The 21,050-nt window shown below is 41.7% G+C and overlaps 1 protein-coding gene across 1 annotated transcript in view; it reads right to left on the reverse strand.

The window, feature by feature from the left end:
• The window catches only part of LOC141140665 (heme-binding protein 1-like), a 32,951-nt gene extending 24,518 nt beyond the window's left edge, over positions 1–8,433 (reverse strand). The window contains exon 1 of the mRNA XM_073628066.1: positions 8,237–8,433. Coding sequence (XP_073484167.1) covers positions 8,237–8,380 — 144 coding nt within the window. The 5' untranslated portion in view covers positions 8,381–8,433. The remainder of the gene's footprint in view (positions 1–8,236) is intronic.
• Positions 8,434–21,050: the final 12,617 nt, after the last annotated feature.

Here is a 21,050-nt window from a genome sequence, read left to right on the forward strand (position 1 = left end):
GGAATCTGATATCTGAAGTGCACTTTGACATGTAATAGGCATTTATTATTATTTAACTGAACTCCAGGCAGCTATAAAAGGCACACATTAATGGAGCTCTGTTATCATCAATACATAAGAAAATGTGTTTTTTTTTTTTCAAATGTAAGCAGTGTAAATACCCAAATCTACTTAGCATCAGCTTCTTACAGGCTAATGAACCATTTGTACAGCAGAGCCCAGGGAAGGAGTAAGAGAAGCAGCACAAAGAGCCAATTAAGTGCAAAGAGCATACTGATAGGAGGATAGAGAGATAAGTTCATCAGTATGCTGCTTCTCCTTTTGCTGTCCAATCGCAGGGTGGGGGGGTGGGGAAGAGTCCTGTACAAAAAAGGGAAACTGCGCCAGAGAAAGAGCAGGGCCCCCTCTCCTCCTAACTGTGCTGTGCTGTGGCACAGCTGTGTAAATCTTAGGACTGACTGTGAATTAATACAAATCCTTTGGCAGGTAATACAGCTCCAGGGAAGGAGTGGAAGAAGCAGTATAAGGAGCCAATCGAGTGCAAAGAGCATACATAGAAGGATAGATAGATGAGTTCATCAGTATGCTACTTCTCCTTTTACTGTCCAATCACTGGCTTACCTGTAGGTACAAATTAAAGAGCAGCTCCACCCAAAAGGGGAAGGTCTGCTTGTTTGCTTCCTCCCCCCTCCGCTGCCACATTTGGCACCTTTTGGGGAGCAGATACCTGTCAAATCTAGGTACCCACTTCCGTGTAAGTTCTCCGCATTGTTGTGCAGCGATCTACAAAACTTTTGGCCCCTCCTCCTTCCCCTGTTCTGCCTTCTAGAAGACACACGGGTCCCAGAAGACAGCAGGACCATTTAGAAAGGGCAGCGAGACTTGCGCATGTGCAGTAGGAAACAGGCTGTGAAGCCGCAAGGCTTCACTTCCTGTTTCCCTTAGTAAGGATGCCGGCGCCTCCACCCGGAGCCGATGGACAGATCGGCTTGGGGTGCCGGAATTGCGGGCTCCCTGGACAGGTAAGTGTCCTTATGTTAAAAGTCAGCAGCTACAGTATTTGTAGCTGCTGACTTTAATTTTTTTTCCCCCCAGGCTAGAACTCCGCTTTAAAAAGTGGACTTTGTTTCCACTTTTATGTAGACGTTTGCCTGGTGTTATTAAACTGGAGGTAAATATGCAATTGTTGAAAACACATAATGTGGGATAAAATATTAAAATATTATAATAAGGTGGGTTTTTGTGCTTTAAATGGCCCCTGTGGGTTACAGAAGCTCTTTTCAACTGCCTTTGACCTAATATTGGGCCAAAAATTGGCCCTTATTTTCTTCATTATTTTTCACAGAAATAAAAAAATGTAAAATGAAAATAAAATAAAAAGTTAACCACTTCCCGACCGGCGCACGCCGATGTACGTCGGCAGAATGGCACAGCTGGGCAAATGGGCGTACAAGTAAGTCCCATTGAATTTGCCATCGCGTGCACGCCGCCGGGAGCTCCGTGAGTCAGGTCGCACGTCCCGCGGACTCGATCGCCCACGATCACCTCACGGAGAGGACGAACGGGGAGATGCTGATGTAAACAGCATCTCCCCGTTCTGCCTAGTGACAGTGTCACTGATCTCTGCTCCCTGTCATTGGGAGCAGAGATCAGTGACGTGTCACAGCTAGCCCATCCACCCTACATTTAGAAAACACTCCCTAGTACTGACTTAACCCCTCCCCGCCCCCTAGTGGTTAACCAGTTTAAGTTAAGTGCATTTTTATAGCACTGATTGCTGTATAAATGACAATGGTCCCAAATATGTGTCAAAAATGTCCGATGTGTCCGCCATAATGTCGCAGTCACAATAAAAATCGCTGATCACCGCCATTACTAGTAAAAAAAAAAAATTATTAATAAAAATGCCATAAAACTATCCCCTATTTTGTAAACGCTATAACTTTTGCGCAAACCAATCAATAAACGCTTATTGCGATTTTTTTTTTACCAAAAATATGTAGAAGAATACATATCGGCCTAAACTGAGGGAAAAAAATGTTTTTTTAATTATTTTTTGGGGATATTTAATATAGCAAAAAGTAAAAAATAATGCGTTTTTTTCAAAATTGTCGCTATTTTCTTGTTTATAGCGTAAAAAATCAAAAAACCGCAGAGGTGATCAAATTCTACCAAAAGAAAGCTCTATTTGTGGGAAAAAAAGGAAGTCAATTTTGTTTGGGAGCCACGACGCATGACCGCGCAATTGTCAGTTAAAGCGACGCAGTGCCAAATCGTAAAAAACGCACTGGTCAGGAAGGGGGTAAATTCTTCCTGAAGTGGTTAAAGGTACCTTCTCAATGCGATTTATAAAAGAACCTAAACAAGAGATACACAAGAAAAGGAACAGTTCAGTGGAGACTTGTCTAAAGAAGTAAGTTTCCAGTTTTAATTAGTTGAAGGCAGAACTTCACTCTGTCAGTCAACATTGACTATTTTTAATCCTTATGCTGCTAGCATTAGGAAAGTATATCATATTTACTTGTTTTAAACTTTTTTTAAACATTTTTTTAGTTACTTCCTGGTTTCCAGGCCAAGGCCAAAATGATGTCATACGTCTTCAGAAGGGGAGTAGTGGTTTTCTCAGCTAGGCACACCCTCCTGCCTGTGTTTCATCAGATTTGGCGACCCGTCATATTTTGTAATGGAAGTGACGTTCTGTCGCTGCCATCTTGCTACACCCCGAACTCGTCCACCATAAGGATACAGTGAGAAGGCGGAAGGCAGACATCTTGTTACACCCACCAGAGTCATGCATTTCACACTTATTTGTAACAGTAAACTCAGCTTATATATTGAAATTCAGTATTTTCAAATCCCTCAGATTTTTTATGTTGATTTTTCAAAGCAGTGGTGTTCTGTCAGATTAGCAAACCTGTGAGATCAACAGGCTTGCCGCTGCTTTTAAAATTCAACATCTAAACAGTCAGACAGATTTTTAAATACTGTATTTAGCTGAGGCCTGACAAACATACAGGGCTCTGTACAGAGGGAATGATCTGTCTGTTTCTTCTCGCCGTTTTGCAGGAACACACAGATTTGTAGTTAAAAGCAGCACATATTACACACATTAACACTTGTTAGGCACACAATTAACCTCATTAACAACCAGATCCTTTGCGTAAAAGCATCACACATACACTTGTTAGGCACACAGTTAACCCCTTGATTGCCCTTCTGATCAGAGACAGTGTATAGTATCACTAATCACTGTATTAGTGTCATTGGTGGTATCAGTCAGTTTGTCAACCTCCCACACAGTGTCAGTTAGTGTCAGATTGTCAGCCACACGATCACAGTCCCACTATAAGTCACTGATTATTGCCATTCCTAGTATAAAAAAATACATAAAATAAAAATTCCAGCATACAGTGCATCTGGAAAGTATTCACAGCGCTTCCCTTTTTCCAAATTTTGTTAGCCTTATTCCAAAATTTAATAAATTCATTCATTCACAAGGCCTAAATGGCACAGTGGCACAAGGCTCAAAATACTACAGTTCCCATACTGCATTGCGGTCTGCGGATCGCAATGCAGTATGGGAACTATAGTATTTTGAGCCTTGTGCCATCCCTATGATGTTTTGCGCATGCGCCGTGCGGTTCATTACCGGCGGTCCATGCGTGACGTCAGACGCCAAATGTATGGCATTTGTATGCCTATATATAGTGCCTTCATACTACATTATATTGTTAGACACACCAAAGATAGCCGTGCCACGAAACTGCTTTATACAAGGTAAAATTCTACATGAAAATCTCTTCCTCATTTCCGACCATATAGTGTATTATTGCAATCCTTTACTATGCTCTAAAAATTCAGTTCATTTTTTCAATTATACTACCTGCTGCCGCCTGTGTTAGTAACTTTACCTATCCATTATTTGAGGGGGGAAGGTGATCTGCAGTAGGTATATTGTCACCTCTATATACATTGCCTTGCAAAAGTATTCAACCCCCTTGGCATTTTTTGGGTTTCGTTGCCTCACAACCTGGAATTAACATGGATCGTTTGAGGATTTGCATCATTTAATTTACACAACATGCCCACAACTTTGAAGATGTTTTTTTTTTTTTGTTTTTTTTTGCAAAGCAAACAACAAATAGGACAAAATAACAGAAAAAGTCAATGTGCATAACTATTCACCCCCCTAAAGTCAATACTTTGTAGAGCCACCTTTTGCAGCTATCACAGCTCCAAGTCGCTTTGGGTAAGTCTCTATGAGCTTGCCACATCTTACCAGTGGGATTTTTGCTGATTCCTCCTTGCAAAACTGCTCCAGCTCCTTCAAGTTGGATGGTTTGCTCTTGTGAACAGCAATCTTTAAGTCTGACCACAGATTTTCTATTGGATTGAGGTCTGGGCTTTGACTAGGCCATTCCAACACATTTACATGTTTCCCCTTAAACCACTCAAATGTTGCTTTAGCAGTGTGTTTGGGGTCATTGTCCTGCTGGAAGGTGAACCTCCATCCTAGCCTCAAATCACACACAGAGTGGTACAGGTTTTACTCAAGAATATCCCTGTATTTAGCACCATCCATCTTTCCCTCAACTCTGACCAGTTCCCCAGTCCCGACTGCTGAAAAACATCCCCACAGCATGATGCTGCCACCACCATGTTTCACTGTGGGGATGGTGTTCTTTGGGTGATGATTCTTTTGGTGTTCTTTGGGTGATGTGATGTGTTGGGTTTGCGCCAGACAGAGCGTTTTCTTTGATGGCCAAAAAGTTAAATTTTAGTCTCATCACCTTCCTCCATACATTTTGGGAGTCTACCACATGCCTTTTCGCAAATTCAAAACGTGCCATTTTGTTTTTTGCTGAAAGTAATGTCTTGCTTCTTGCCACTCTGCCATAATGCCCAACTCTATGGAGCGTACATCTTCTTGTCGTCCTATGTACAGATATTCCGGTCTCTGCTGTGAAACTCTGCAGCTCCTCCAGGGTTACCTTAGGTCTCTGTGCTGCCTCTCTGATTAATGCCCTCCTTCCCCGGTCCGTGAGTTTTGGTGTGCGGCCGTCTCTTGGCAGGTTTGCTGTTGTGCCATGTTTTTTTCATTTGGTTATGATAGATTTGATGGTGCTCCTAGGGATCATCAAAGATTTGGATATTTTTTTATAACCTAACCCTGACTTGTACTTCTCAACAACATTGTCCCTTACTTGTTTGGAGAGTTCCTTGGTCTTCATGGCAGTGTTTGGTTAGTGTTGCCTCTTGCTTAGGTGTTGCAGCCTCTGGGGCTTTTCCAAAAGGTGTGTATATGTAATGAAAGATCATGTAACACTTAGATTGCACACAGGTGGACATCATTTCACTAATTATGTGACTTCTGAAGGTAATTGGTTGCACCAGAGCTTTTTATGGGCTTCATAACAAGGAGGGTGAATACATACGCACATGCCAATTATCATTTTTTTTATTTCTGAAAAATAGTTTTATATATATATTTTTCTAATTTTACTTCACCAACTTAGACTTTTGTGTTCGGATCCATCACATATAATTCATATTAAAAAAAACATTGAACTAAAGGTTGTAATGTAACAAAATAGGTAAAAAGCCAAGGGGGTGAATACTTTTGCAAGGCACTGTATAAGATTACCTATTTTCTATTATTTTAACCATTAACATGAACTATTTATTCTCCCTGTCTCTGTTTTCAAATCTAGATTCATGTAGCCTATACCTAATTTTAAAAATCTGTATTTCACTGTCCGCAGTTACTCATTATAGATTCCCTTCTACAGACCTCAGTCTATAGTCCAGGTACCCTTGGCCCTTCTCCAATTATTGTTTTTACCAAAGTAAGTAAGCTATGTTCTCCACAAGCATATATCACCATTTCATACTAGCACATTATCTATAATCACCCTTGCCCTTGGTTTACATCCGTTTTTCAGATGTCTACCATCATCTCACCACCTAGCACATTTACCCCCTCCCTTCTTCCCAATTCTACCCCTCCTTCCCCCCCTTTTTTTCCCACCTTCCTTTCCCTCCATTCCTTCTTTCTCCCCCCCCCCCCCCCCCGCTCTCCCTCTCCCCTTCCTTCCTCTTTCATCTTTCCCTATCCTTTCACTATTCCCTTTCCCAGTCCTCTCTCTGTCCCTTTTCCTCACTCCCCTTCACCTAATTATTTTTCTATAGTAGAGTTACCTTTTACTTAGGATTTTTCAATTTTCAACATTTTGTTCACTATTCCCTGCAATATTCTCTTGGTTAGATTCCAGCCGAACAATTTTTTCGGACCCTATCTGGCGTCTTCTTATGTGCACTACCCAGTGACGCTTTTTCCTGAGCTGACATTGAGTCGCAGACAAAAGATCTTCATATGGGTGAGCAATTGGGGATGGACATGTTAGTCGACAGCCTACTCTACCGTACCATTATTATTTTTATCATAATTTTTCTGTGTTATTTTCAAAGTCAGTACAATGTTTTTAATTTTGTTTTGTTCTATGCAGTGTTACATCTAATTATCTTTAAAACTTCCCCTGATGAGCCCAGAGTGGCAAAACATGTCGGGACAAACACTCCAATGTTACTGTTGAGTGACTACATTTTGTCAACTGTTTTGAACTTTAGATGTTTCTTTGTACATGTGCACATAACTTATACCAAAACTTTTTTAACTATGTCTTGTATGTAATAAAAACCTTGTCATTTTTACACTTTTTGTGGGGCATTGAAATTACTTCTTCTCTTTTTTTCCCGGCACTCCCAAAAATCCCGCCAAATAAATTTCCCTTGTCCATACAATAAATCTCTTGTTCGCATTCAAAAAATGACTGGCGCCCATCATTTTATCTTGCATTACACCCACAGTGCCTGGTAACCCACTCTACAAGGAAGGATGTCAGCTCTCCCTAACCCTTGAGGTCACCATTAGGCCTCTGGGGACCTTGCTACATGTACTGTATACCTTTTATAGCAGAAAGTAACAAATATTGAGTTTATTTTTCAAAATGTTCGATCTTTTTTCCTTTATATAATAATAATTAAAAAAAAAACTTAGTGGTGATCAAATAGCAAATAAGGAAAGCTCTATTTGTGTGAAAAATGGATTGTAGATTGTTTTAAAAGACACTCAGAAGACCAAAATTAAAGGAGCAACGGTTAAGAGGACGGGGAAGGGGGGTATGTTAATAACCGTTCAGACAGATAACGGTGTAGCCGAGCGATGTAGGTGAGCATGAGGATTGGTATATCAATGCAAAACTTGATAGGTAGCCAGTGCAAGTGAAGAACTCAAGGATAGGAGTAATATCATAGGCGTGCGCAGGGGGTGTGCCAGGTGTGCCTGGGCACACTCTAATCACTATGTGCATTCCCAATTCCCCCTACTTCCTGGGCTCCCCTCCCCCTTGTTGCCCCCCACCCCCACCCTGCAGTGCTGCTGGCTTCCCTCCTAACCTCTCTCCCCGGTTGCTGAGGGGGATATTTCAGGATGGAGAGCAGGGAAGGGGCTAGTAAATAGTTTCTTTTCTTAATGAACACAGTGAACACACTCGCTCACTGTGTCCATTCATAACTGAAACATAGTAAACTGTGTTTACTATGCTTCTGTTTGTGAATGAGCAAGAAGCCACTCAGCACAGAGCACTTCTCATTCATTCACTCCCCCGTGTAGTTAAAGCTGCAGAGAAAGACATGTGTGTTTGAGCTTTGGGGTGCACACCCTAATGCAACAGGCCGTGCACACCTATGAGTAATATGATCACTTACATTAGACCTATCAGGATTCTGGCAGCTGAACATACTGTAGTTTGTTTAGTGTGGAACTAGAAACCCCAGCAAGTAGAACATTATAGTAGACAAGTCGGGACAACATAAACGTATTGATCAGCATTTCAGCTACAGTGTATGATAACATAGGGTGTAGTTGAGCAATGTTGAGCAAAGTGGAAAAACATGACACAAATAACAATCAAATACACACAAAGAAAAAAAAAAAAAGCACACCATCTAAAAAGATATATATTTTTTTTTCACGCAAATTTCACCTAAGCACCTCCGTGAAGAATAATTGCTTTGGCGAAATAGTGAAATCGGTAATTTTTTTTTGGCTGTGTGAATCCCTTAGAAAATATAACTGAAATCAAATGTAATGGTGACATTTTTAATTCTAGGTAGTTGATTGTTCACATCACCCATTTTTTAAATAATAAATAAAAAGATAAAAAGACAGACTTACATTGTATCTCTTCAGCACTCGATATCTGGGACATTCATATGAGCCACAAAATGGTGGCAAGCCTTCAATTCTATTGTCTTCAGTTATCACTTCAGTGGCACACAGGGAGAACAAGCTGAGAAGAAGCAGACACAAACAAGCCATGTCTACTCTCAGAAAGTCCAGAGATTACTAAGGGGGAGGGTTTGCAGACTTGCTGATATATGCTGGATGCTGGGGAGGGACTCAAACTCCTCGCTACAACGTACTCCACACTCCACGTCTATATTCTAATTCCAGTTTTCACTTTTAGCCTCCATATACACTAGTGCGTTTTCAGATGTGAATTGAGCCGCACAGGATCGCATAGCACTAGAAATCACATTCTTTTCAATGGTGCCCGTTTACATCAATGCAACTCAGCACAGAGCGATTATGGAGAAGGTTCCTGTACTACTTTGATGCGATTCCAGCATGATTTTTGTCCCATAGAATATGCAAACCACATCCACATTGCACTACATAATCACACTGAAAATGTAATCTAAATCGGATCTCAGCAGTATGAACTGAGCCATAGGGCTAGTTCACAGCACAAAAACGTCCTCCAGATCCATTCCGCATGCATTTCTGTATGCGCGTTTTTGACACGTTTCCGGATGCTTTCCAGATACTTTTTTCTTTTTTTTTCTGTTTTTTTTTCACTGTACTGGAGTCCGGTGCATTTTTGCTATGTTTTTGATGCCTGTAGGTGCATTTTGGGGGAATTTTTTATGCGTTTTACCACCTTCTGGTACAATTCTGTACAGGAAAAATGCAGCATGTTTTACTTTTTTTTCCGGAACTGGAACACACTGGTGTAACTTTGCCATTGAAAACCATGTAACCTACTTTCTATAGGTTTTGGATGCAGAACGAAAGCACTAGAACGCATGTGGCGTGAACTAGCCTTTAGGCTTTATTCAATACTTGTACTTTTGCGGTTAACTTTTCTAATTACTGGATACATTCTTTGGGAAGTATACACAACTTTTATGCCTCCAAGGTAAATTTTTCCTGCGTTTAGAAGTTCCTGCTTTAAAGCTGGTTTAATTGCATTTACCTGCATTGACACACGTTTATATCAGTATAGCCACCTTTAGAGTTTCTAATCCGATTTTTAAATTCTACAGTATTTTCTCTAAACACAGCTATATTGAATGACCCTAAGGGTCAGTTCACACAACATTCAGTCCAGTGCGTTTTTTTTCTGAACGCATGGATAGTAGGTTATATGGTTTTCAATGGCATAGTTCAAACCTCCACTGCGGTCAGTTCCAGTGCGTCCCAGTTCCAGAAAAAAAATGGAACATGCTGCATTTTTTCTGCGCTGAACTGTCCTGGAACGTGGTAAAACGCATCAAAAACACACCGGAATGCATCAAAAACGCGCATGCAGAAAAGTATCTGGAACGCACCCAGACTGTGTTTCTATGGTGTGAACTGGCCCTTTATGCAGCTAAATGTCTAGTCTGAATAACACTATGGAGAAATTACCTGCATTTATGTGTGTTTAGAAATGTTCTCTAAGGGCTGGTTCACACTAGAACACAGTGCTGGTAAGGCGCCTTCCGTACATGATTCCCGCAGCACGTTCAAAATACGCTGCCTTTACTATCTGCTGCGGGTGCCAATACATTGTTAACATCACCCCAAAAGCAGATTGCAATTCTAGGGCATTAGCAGACACCAGATCGCATTGTACTGCTATACCATATGCGATGCGATTTGTTGCAGGGCGTTTTTCTACTTTTTGTGCATTCTGGTGTGATTTGCAGCCTATTCAAATAAATGAGTTGTGAAGTTGCACTGCAGAGGAATGCACAGCAATCATATAGGAATGCGGACTGCATTCCTGTGTGATTCTAGTGTGAACTGGCCCTATACGTATATAAGCACAGGTTTGACACTGCGAGTGTGAATGAGGCATTAGAGCGTGTTTTGTCTACATGTAGCAAGGTGACTAGATTTTTAAAATGAAATCCGGGGACTTATTTATTTTTTTTTTTTTATTGGCTAATGGTAAACAATTTTATAAGCATATTTTCTTCAAATTATATATGCAGTGTACGTGGCATGTGTTTATGGAATGATTGTATGATATATACGTTATTTCTCACATTTTGTCCATGAGATTAAAAAAATATATACTTCTTATGCCGTGTACACACGGGCAGACTTTGCGATCGGACTGGCCCGAGGGACTTTCCGAGGGACTTTTGACGGACTTTTGACGGACTTTTGAACAAACGGACTTGCCTACACACGATCACACCAAAGTCCGACAGATTCTTACGTGATGACGTACGACAGGACTAAAATTAGGAAGTTGATAACCAGTAGCCAATAGCTACCCTAGCGTGGGTTTTCGTCCGTCGGACTAGCATACAGACGAGCAAATTTGAAACATGTTCCAAATCTAAAGTCCATCAGATTTTTCCCCGAAAAAGTCAGCTGCAGGTCCGATGGAGCCCACACACAGTCGGATTGTCCCCTGGATTCGGTCCGTCGTACCAGTCCGGTCGAAAAGTCCGCCCGTGTGTACACGGCATTAGAATTTTTTGGGATATGACTATCAAATGTTAAGAAGATAAGATAGAGATAAAACTTTTCGATGCGTATTTTTTATTTTATTCTTACAAAAGAATTTTCGTACAACAATAACAATATAAATTAACAATTCAGAACAGTAAAAGATTGCATAGTAACAGCACGTAGGATACCTTTGAACATAAATGGTCAAATATTATTAGCTAACTGTTATAAGAATACAAATGTTAAAGGAACAGTTAGGCACCGTAACGACTTCATCTAAATTTATTTTTTATGGTGTCAGGAGGTCCCTGAGCGCTGTCTTACCTTGTGGGATTAAATCGTTTTCTAACTGTTTAACCCCAAAGTCTATAGTCACTAACCCCCTTCCTCAACAGGATTATGTTTACCGCAAATGCTTCTTTTGTCCGGTACCTGCACGATCCAAGGTCCTTTGGCCCACCCAGTCACTTTGTCGAAGCATCAGTTTAGGATGAAAACATAAGACTGTTTATTCAAACACATGTACCAACAGATATACACTCGAAGGACAATTCCCCCTCCTTTGCATAATGACACAGGGCCAACAAGAGACACACAGGTGTATGCAAACTTCTCATCAGTAGACTGTCTTATCAGCAGGGAGGGCTGTTGGAGGAATTTTCCCCCTCCCTCCGCCCTGCCCCCGGTCTACATGCTAGGAACACAAATACATCCCATAATAGGTTGCTCCCAGGGCAGATGAAAACGATAGAACAATGAGATACAGCCACTTAGCAAACACATAACAACCTCCACCCCACCTCAAACGATGTAGCAGTCTGAAAGGTGAAATCATCCATCTTCATACATTTCTTGAAGGATATTGCTCACAAACATTAATGTCCCAAGTGAAAGAACCCCTTCCTTCTTTCAACCCAAACCACAGATATAGAACCCTGGATAACATGGGTAAAGCGAAATGCTGATTCCGGTGTGGATGTACGATGCATAAAGAGAAGTTCTCTTAATACATATCTCCAATTGGCCGCATTTATCAAATTAAAACTGGAGCAATGTGGGGGCAAAGTGCTAAATTTGGAGCTATCGTTTTAGAAACCAGTGTAATGTTTCTGCTAATTGCTCCAAACTCAGCACTTTGCTTTAGAACTGCTTCAGTTTTTCTATGTAAAAAATCCTACTTGAAAAAACAGGAAAAGTTCCAAACAAACAAGACAGAGATACTGTATACAAAATAAAAAAACACGAAAACTGGAAAACAAAAGAATATATATTTATGGTAGAAGCCCTTCATGGATGTGAACCACATAAATGCGCCACAAGACTTACATCATGAAATGGACCTGAAGTGTGCCCTGGTCTGCTGGTCGGTATACCAAAAAAAGGGGGCCTACCCAAGATAAGTAATAGATGTTTGTGGAGAGAAATGAACTTGAGAAATGCCCTGAAAAGGGGAATGGGAGGGAGGGTATCGCGCACCGGAAACGACAAAGACCACAGATTAGAAATACCCCCCGAACTCCTCCCATAAATACAGGCCACCATACTGGCCTTCTTATTTATGGTCAAAGCCCTTCAACCGCGATGGATGTGAACCACATAAACACGCCACAAGACTTACATCATGAAATGGACCTGAAGCGTGCCCTGGTCTGCTGGTCGGTATACCAAAAAAGGGGGCAAAAACATTCAGGTAGGGTTGAAAGCTTTTTATTGGTTTAGTGTTATTTGCTGTTGTTTGTCTTGAAAAGATGGATGTCGATCCTGGGGCCAGATTGCTGGGTTTTGGCTACTGCGAGGTGGAGAATGAAATGATCTTGGAAGCGAGCCAGGTGACGTCTACACAGTACCTGGCCAGCAGGGCTATTACTGGTAAACTTGCTTAGGCCGCAGAAACCGTAGTAGGCCAGGTAGATGGCCGCTTGAATCACCAAGCTGGGAAGAAAGCCAAATGGGGAACAAGAGAGGATGGACAACATGTCTCTGAAGATGGTACTCGTGATGGGCAAGCGTTTGGAGTTTGCTATGGGCTGCTGCTTCTGAATGCCGTGTAATAATGGCTCGGATCGCATGGGTTGCAAAGGAGGATGGCTTTGCGAGATCCTGTAAGGCCAGGAAGTGTTGGAGGCCAGCTAAGTACAGTCTGATGGTGCTGTGTGATAGAGCTATTTGAGTGTGGCAATACGAAATGAAAGCTAGTATGTGCTTAGTGTCTGTTAACGTTGCCCTTGGCAGGATGCCAGAAACTTGCAGAAGGCATTCCAAGCTGTGTGGTAGGCCTTGAGTGTGTTGCGGGATAAGGATTGATTGATGAGCTGGGTTGTGCTGTGAAGGTACTGCTTTAATCCAATGTCAGCTGAACATGGATATGCCATTCCAACTAGTAAGGAACTCATCCCGCATAGACAAATCCGCTGCTGCTGCTGCTGTGTCTAGTCTAAGAATTTGATCGGGGTCCTGTGTCTGGGAGAGGAAGACCATGAAGCGCCAAATAAAAGATTGTACCTGGGGAATAATTCTCATTGCGAAGTTGAGCATCCCTAAGAAGAATTGAAGCTATTTCTTAGTACACCCTTGTGCACGGGTAAAGTCATGAAGAACTGACCTGATACGGGTCAGTTTGTCGGGGGGCAGGCTGGCCTGCATGGAGCGAGTGTCAAGTTTGACCCTGAGGAAGGTGATAGAGTGTGCTGGGCCTTCCGCTTTGTGTTCAGCTATGGGCACATTGAGATACCCAAACACCACTCATAACCTATCGAGGACTACCGGGGGCACTCCGGGTTATTCGATTAGCAGGAAGTCATCCAGATAATAAATTACCATCTGGCACTGGGCTTGGTGCAACAGGATTCAAGTGAGAGACTGTGCGAAGGTGTCAAAGAGCCACAGGCTGTTTTTAGAGCCGAAGGTCAATTTAGTGGCAAAGTAATATGACTCTTTCCATTTAATGCCGTGCTAGCACCAGAGGGACGGTTGGATGGGTAGAAGCTTAAATGCGTCAAACTATCACATTGCAATTGCATACTCTGTGGAAAGTATAGACCTAATCTAGGTGCATTCCCAAAAAGTATTTCATATGGGGACAATCCTGTTTTCCCTGTTGGATTGTATCTTATGGAGAACAAAGCCAAAGGCAGGCATTCTGGCCATGGCTTGTTTAACTCTTGCATGGCTTTTTGTATTCTCAACTTTATTGTTCCATTTACTCTTTCCACTGATCCTGAACTCTGTGGGTGGTAAGGGGTGTGGAAACTTTGTTGAACCCCTAACATGGTCATCACATTCTGCATGATTTCTCCTGTAAAGTGTGTCCCCCTATCTGATTCTATGGTTTCAGGAAGACCAAACCTAGGTAAATAACTCAGTGATCAGTTTCTTGGCTGTGGCTTTTGCTGTAGCTGATTTTACTGGATAGCTTTCGGGCCAACCTGAAAATAAATCGATACACACGAGGACAAATTCAAAGGGGCCGCTCTTAGGCATTTGTATGTAGTCAATTTGCAGTCTCTGGAAGGGGTATTGGGCCCGGACCTGGTGTTTTCGTGGGGTTTTTACTCTCTGCCCTGGGTTATTCAGGAGACAGATTTGGCAGGCTGCACAGTAGTTTCTCGCAGTACTACTGAATCCAGGAGCGAGCCATCCTTGGTTCACAATCCTATACATGGAATTGGAACTGACATGTGTGGGTAGGTGAACTGCCGCTGCCATTGCTGGGTACAGAGAGGCAGGTAGGCATACTTTGCCTCCTTCCCTCCATACATTGTCAAGGTCTGGTGCTGCTCCCATCCTGACCCACTTATCTTTCTCGCTCTCCCCTGCTTGCTCCTGTAATTTACTCAGCTGCTGCCATGTTGGTTCTGGGATACTCACCTCTACCGCTGCTAAGGTCTCAGGGCTTCCTTCCCCTAGAGCTGCCTGTTTTGCAGTCAAATCTGCAAATGCATTTCCTTTTGCCTCAATTGTCTTTGCGCTCGTGTGTGCCGCTATCTTCATAATGGCCACTCGTTTAACCTTTTGAAGATTGTTCATGACTCTCTTAATCCCTTCTCCATGTTTTACAGGTGTACCTGCTGCTGTCAGATAACCTCTAGCCCTCCATATGTGGCCATAATCGTGTGCTACACCATAAGCGTTGGCAGAGTCAGTATAAATATTCCCTTCTCGTCCTTTTAAATATTATAGGGCTTGTTCTAAAGCTTTTAATTCTGCTTCTTGTGCTGACATGCGGGCTGGTAAGGGCTGTGCTTCAATCACCTGTGTATCAGTCACTACAGCATACCCTGTGCAATATTTACCCTTGTCATCAAACCTACTGCCATCTATGTACAAAGTGTGCTCAGCGGGAATCCCATTGTCTCCTGTTCCATGAGCTGAAAACAATCGTGCTCATCTATCTCTTTAAACAGAAGGGTGTCAGTTTCCTCATCTCCTTCCTTATTAGCACTATTATTCCCCCTTGCCAAATCTGGTGACTGAAGAGGCAAAAAGGTGGCCAAATTTAAGGTTGTACAGCGCTGAAAAGTGACATTTGGAGGTAAAAGTAAAGTACACTGTAACCTTAATTGTCTAGCCATTGAAATGTGTTTGGGCTGAACTTGAGACAAGATTGCATGTATGTCATGTGTGGTTTACGTTCTATGTCAGTATATGGGGGTGGGATGGCTGAGCTGGGGTCAATCAGAGCCTCAACATTTTTTGTTCTTCTATCTTTCATATCCCAACCATCACAATCTGGATTATATTTCCACCCCTCTTCTTTCGCTCTATTTGAGACCTTAATTAAGCATTGAACCTGACGCATCCATTGCTTCTCTAACACCTCTCCTTGTCTGTCACTTTTTATTTCACTCCATACATCCGGGTCTAAACCCGCTGCTCCTTTCACCTTAAATTTATGAAGGACATCCTTTAAGTCCCGCGCTTCATCTTTCCCATAGATGTTTTTAATTATCTGTGGCACCGTATAATGCGCCACAATTCCCTGACGGGGTTTCGTGTTCTGCTGGCCCATTCTGACAGTCCGTGCCTAGGTAGCGTGTGGGACACTTAGTGTACAATACAAAGCACTGAAAAAGCTACACTAGTTCCTCGTTGCCTTCCTCCTAGGGTGCCAGAATACTAAAAACCTCTCCTGGATGAGATTTCTGAAATCGAATTACTTTATATGCTAGCCAACTGACAAATATTATGACCAGACTGACAGCTACAACATATACAAGCATTCCTTTAAGTGACCAGGTATCCGATTAGATCTCCGAGCTTATGGAGACCTTATTCCCCCCCGTATCTGGGATCCCTCTGTGCACTCTTATCCCTGCTTTATGGAGCAGACAGGGCTTATACTCTCAACCCGCCTATGGTTTATGAATTAGATGTGAGGTTAGGCATAAGCGTCAGACCCCCCGGAAGGGCGCATTCCGTTGCTTAGTTCGGCAATCCCCTTCTAACTCATACCATCCTTGACAAGGCTCATTCACTTTCTCAACAAGACAGACAGACAACAAAAAATTCCAGCAATATAAACCAAAATGTGCAGTAATTCTAGACTCACCACTACAGAGGCTGGTATTTTAAAACCAGGAGAACCGCAACTGACAGAACGGATAGGCACAAATCAGGGGAGCACAGAATATAAGAAAAATAAAGCTTTTTCTTACCTGGCCAGGTTTTCAATCTGTGGTTCCCGGAATGCCTGTCCTTTTGTTCCATCAGTCCCATTCATCCACCTCTTGTAGTATCATCAGTAAGTCCCTGTTTTCGGGCGCCAGAAATGTTAAGTGCAATTCTCAACTGAATTGCCTCTAGTTTATATTGCTTTGCCAAATTTAGCTCTCAAAGAAGTAAGACACAGAATCAGGAGTATCTGTATGTCAGTTCCGAGCATTAAAGGTCCCGTACTGAACTGAACTGCTTTATTTAAGCATTTATAGGGCTGGTTACAGAAACATATGTTTCAGCAAATTTCCATATAAGGTAACAAGCAGTATATTTCAACATACATCACGCTGGACTTTCATCTGGAAAACCTCAAGCTAGTCTTGCAACATATGCTGACACGTACACATAATGCAGAGAAATGAAAAACAACTTAAGTAGAACTCTAGTCCATTATTTCCAACCTTATCAATGATATATATATATATATACACACACACACACAGTAAATAAACAAGTAAGGAAATGAAAAGAAAAAATTATTTCTAAATATATATATATATATATATATATATATATATATATATATATATATATGGGAAAAGGTATGTAGTCATAATGCAAATAAGTTTTGATTTTAAAGCCTCAAACATATGGATCATATTGGATATCATGGCTCCTATATACAGTTGTGCTCATAAGTTTACATACCCTGGCATAATTTATGATTTCTTGGCCATTTTTCAGAGAATATGAATGATAACACAAAAACATTTCTTTCACTCATGGTTAGTGTTTGGCTGAAGCCATTTATTATCAATCAACTGTGTTTACTCTTTTCAAATCATAATCACAACAGAAACTACCCAAATGACCCTGATCAAAAGTTTACATACCCTGGTGACTTTGGCTTGATAACATGCACACAAGTTGACACAAAGGGGTTTGAATGGTTAAAGGTAACCATCCTCACCTGTGATCTGTTTTCTTGTAATTAGTGTGTGTGTATAAAAGTTTGATGAGTTTCTGGACCCTGGGATCTTTCATCCAGTGCTGCACTGATGTTTCTGGATTCTGTGTCATGGGGAAAGCAAAAGAATTGTCAAAGAATCTGCGGAAAAAGGTAGTTGAACCCACAAATAACTTCAGGTGAAATACAAGACTCTCTGAAAACAGGTTTCATGGCTGTTTCAAGATGCACAATAAGGAGGCACTTGAAGAAAGATGGGCTTCATGGTCAAGTCGCCAGAAGAAAGACATTACTACGTAAATGCCACAAAGTATCCCGCTTACAATATGCCAAACAGCACAGAGACAAGCCTCAAACCTTCTGGCACAGTCATTTGGAGTGATGAGACCAAATTTGAGCTTTTTGGCCACAACCTTAAAGCGGTAGTAAACCCGCTGAAACTTTTTTTTTTTATACACCTGTAAGGTAAAAGGCATAATGAGCTAGTATGCACCGCAAAATAGCTCATTATGAAATACTTACCCTAGAACGAGGCATCAGTATCTCACCTGGTCCACGCCGAGGTAGCTGACATGTTGCCTCGGAGTGTCTTCCGAGTATCGCGGCTCCAGCGCTGTGAGTGGCTGGAGCCGCGATGTCGTCACTCCCGCCCATGCGCGCGGGAGACTTCTTTCCAGCAAGGTCCGGCTTTTGCCGGGCTTTCAGCCGAGAATCCCCTGTGCGCATGCCCTCACAATGTGCAGAAGATGGTTGGTATCCTTAAGGTATCTGGGCAGCTGGATGACCAAGGGCTGTAATTGCTTGTCCAGCCACTGACCAAGCCTCTCATTTAGAGCCAATACCTAATATAATGGGTCTGCCATGTAGGGGATTTAACCCCTTATAGGTCTTGGGTAGGTGATAGACTGTGAGAACAGTAGGATAATCTGGAATGATTATGTCAACATGTCTGCTTCTTTCTGGTTAAATACCCCCAACCTAACCCCTCTATCTATCAACCCAATCGGGATGGTCTTTGGAATTTACTCATCTCCGGTGTATGGGAGTTCACAGGATAAAAGTCTGATCTAATTTATATGCAGCTGACTGAACACTCTCTCCCCGCCAAGAGGTACCCAGGGAATAGTTGTCTTGTGCCAGATCCTTAAGGTCTCTAATAGAACAGTGTTCCATAAACTTTAGTTCAACAGAATTAAGCATATTTTCGGAGGACATATGTAGATGTAGTGAGACTCTCTGTGTCTCCTGCTGAAAAATAATGTTTTTAGTGGTCAAATTTCTTATAAACCAATTGACATCCAAATAGATTGAAATGTCTCTGTGGGTAAAACTTTTGTCCTTTGGACAACAAAGAAATTTCACTGTCAGTCAAACTTCTACTGGACAGGCACCCACCTTAAAGTGATTGTAAAGGTAGAAGTCAGTCAGCCAATGAGGAGAAAAAGGGGGCAGGGGCGGGCCGCGGATCTGTGACTGAACAGACACAGGGAGCTGTGGCTCAGCTCAGGTGCCCCCATAGCAAGCTGCTTGATGTGGGGGCACTCAACAGGAGGGAGGAGCCAGGAGCGCAAAAGATGGACCCGAGAAGAGGATTGGAGCTGCTCTGTGCAAAACCATTACACAGGGCAGGTAAGTATAACAAGTTTGTTATTTTTAACTAAAAAAAACCAAGACTTTACAATCACTTTAAGTCAATATCTATCCCCTAGTTTTTTTTTAACAGGGAACAGACTAAGTCTGTCACCTGGTTACATTTCAAAGGGAACTATAAGTGTGGGACAGCTGAATGTCCCTGTTGCAGACACTAATATAGAGAGCCGGCAAAACTGTAATCCTTGAAGTGACATTTATTGGTACATCAGAGTGACAATAAAACAATAAATCTGACGCGTTTCGGCAATAGCCTTAGTCTCTAGCTACGACTAAGGCTACTGCCGAAACGCGTCAGATTTATTGTTTTATTGTCACTCTGATGTACCAATAAATGTCACTTCAAGGATTACAGTTTTGCCGGCTCTCCTTATTACTGTTGCATTGGAGTGTGTTGGGACACATCGAGCCTTGGCACCTGTGAGTGGACCTGGTGCATGGATTGGATTGTCCCTGCAGAGAGCGCTGTTACCTTTCTTCTTTTCCACCCTGTTGCAGACACATCTTAGAAATTTTGTTCTACTGTTTGACATTAGTGCTTTTTACAGTTGTAACACCAGTTATGTTATATACCTTATTACCTGTAGTTCCTGCAGCGTACAATACGTGGGGAGAGCTACAAGGCATCTGAGAGATAGGTTCTATGAACACATATACAGTGTGGATAAGAACAAATCTAATAATGCGGTGAAACACTTCAATTTGTGTCATGGGGGAGATAAGTCACTCATGTATGTCCAGGTCATACAGTTACTGTGCCAGAGAGAGGTGTACTGGATTTTCCATCTCCAGACTCGCATTCACCATGCCCTCAATTTTGAGTAGGATATTAGCCACTTTTATGAGTAGCTTGCGATACACCTCTCTCGAGTACAGGTGGGATCCCCCCCTTTTGGGACAAGGTAGGTGTCTATTATCCCCCCTTTTGACACCTTCTCCTTATGATTTTTAGTTTTAGTTGTTTCTACAGTTTTTGTTACAGATGCGGTTGGGAAGTTATGCAGATGTTAGTTGTCTTCTATGGTGACAATTTATTGATTTCATTATTACTGTGTGCATAGGTGACCATTCAGATTCTATTATAATCTGCATATATAGGAGCCATGATATCCAATATGGTCCATATGTCTGAGGCTTTAAAATCAAAAAGGTTTTTGCATTATGACTTCATTTATCTGTGTACCTTTTCCTTCTATATATACATTTTTATATATACTTTTTCCTTTTCATTTCCTTACTTGTTTATATATATTTTACATATATATGATTTATATAGTATATATGTAAAAAAAAGCAAAAATCCTATTTTTGTTTTGTCTTTTTTACTCTTTATTTACCTTCTGGATATTTTTATCCGCATAGATAATGGCAAATATTCACTACTTGTATGGGTTAATTGTTCACTTTCTGACAAATGTTTTTATACAGAGTGGGCAGGGGGGAGCTATTACTGGTACCGCCCAACACCTGGGTCAGGTGTGGGAGGAACTATTTAAGCAGTACCAGTGTAGCATCCCTGGGTTATGAATAAGCACAGTATTCTTGTGTGAAACAGCGTTGACCATCTGTACCTGTACCTGTTCATTTACATTCAAACTGCCATTCATTCTAACCCATATCAATAGATTAAGTGCACTTACCACTAAATGGGTTTGTGTATATTTTTGAGTAGTAACCCACAGCCAGGTTGGAGGTATTTATACTGCTGTCTTTGTACATGCTTGCAGTGACTTTTATTTATCCTGGTGTGTAAGAGGAGCGGAGATGGTTTTTGGAGTCGAGGCGCAGAACAGAGAACCCAAAATTACCAAGCGGCTCCTTGGGGGGTAGCGCTACAATGACAAAAACAATAACACAAAACAACAAAAATCCTAACTATGCAAGTATTCACCCTTTTCATTCGAAACCCCTAAATAGTCAAATTGTCAAACCAATTAGCTTCAGAAGCGCCATAATTAGATGATTACGTAAGGTCTACCTGTGTGCAAA

This window comes from Aquarana catesbeiana, linkage group LG04, assembly GCF_042186555.1.
Source record: "Aquarana catesbeiana isolate 2022-GZ linkage group LG04, ASM4218655v1, whole genome shotgun sequence".
In the NCBI taxonomy this organism is placed as follows: domain Eukaryota; kingdom Metazoa; phylum Chordata; class Amphibia; order Anura; family Ranidae; genus Aquarana; species Aquarana catesbeiana.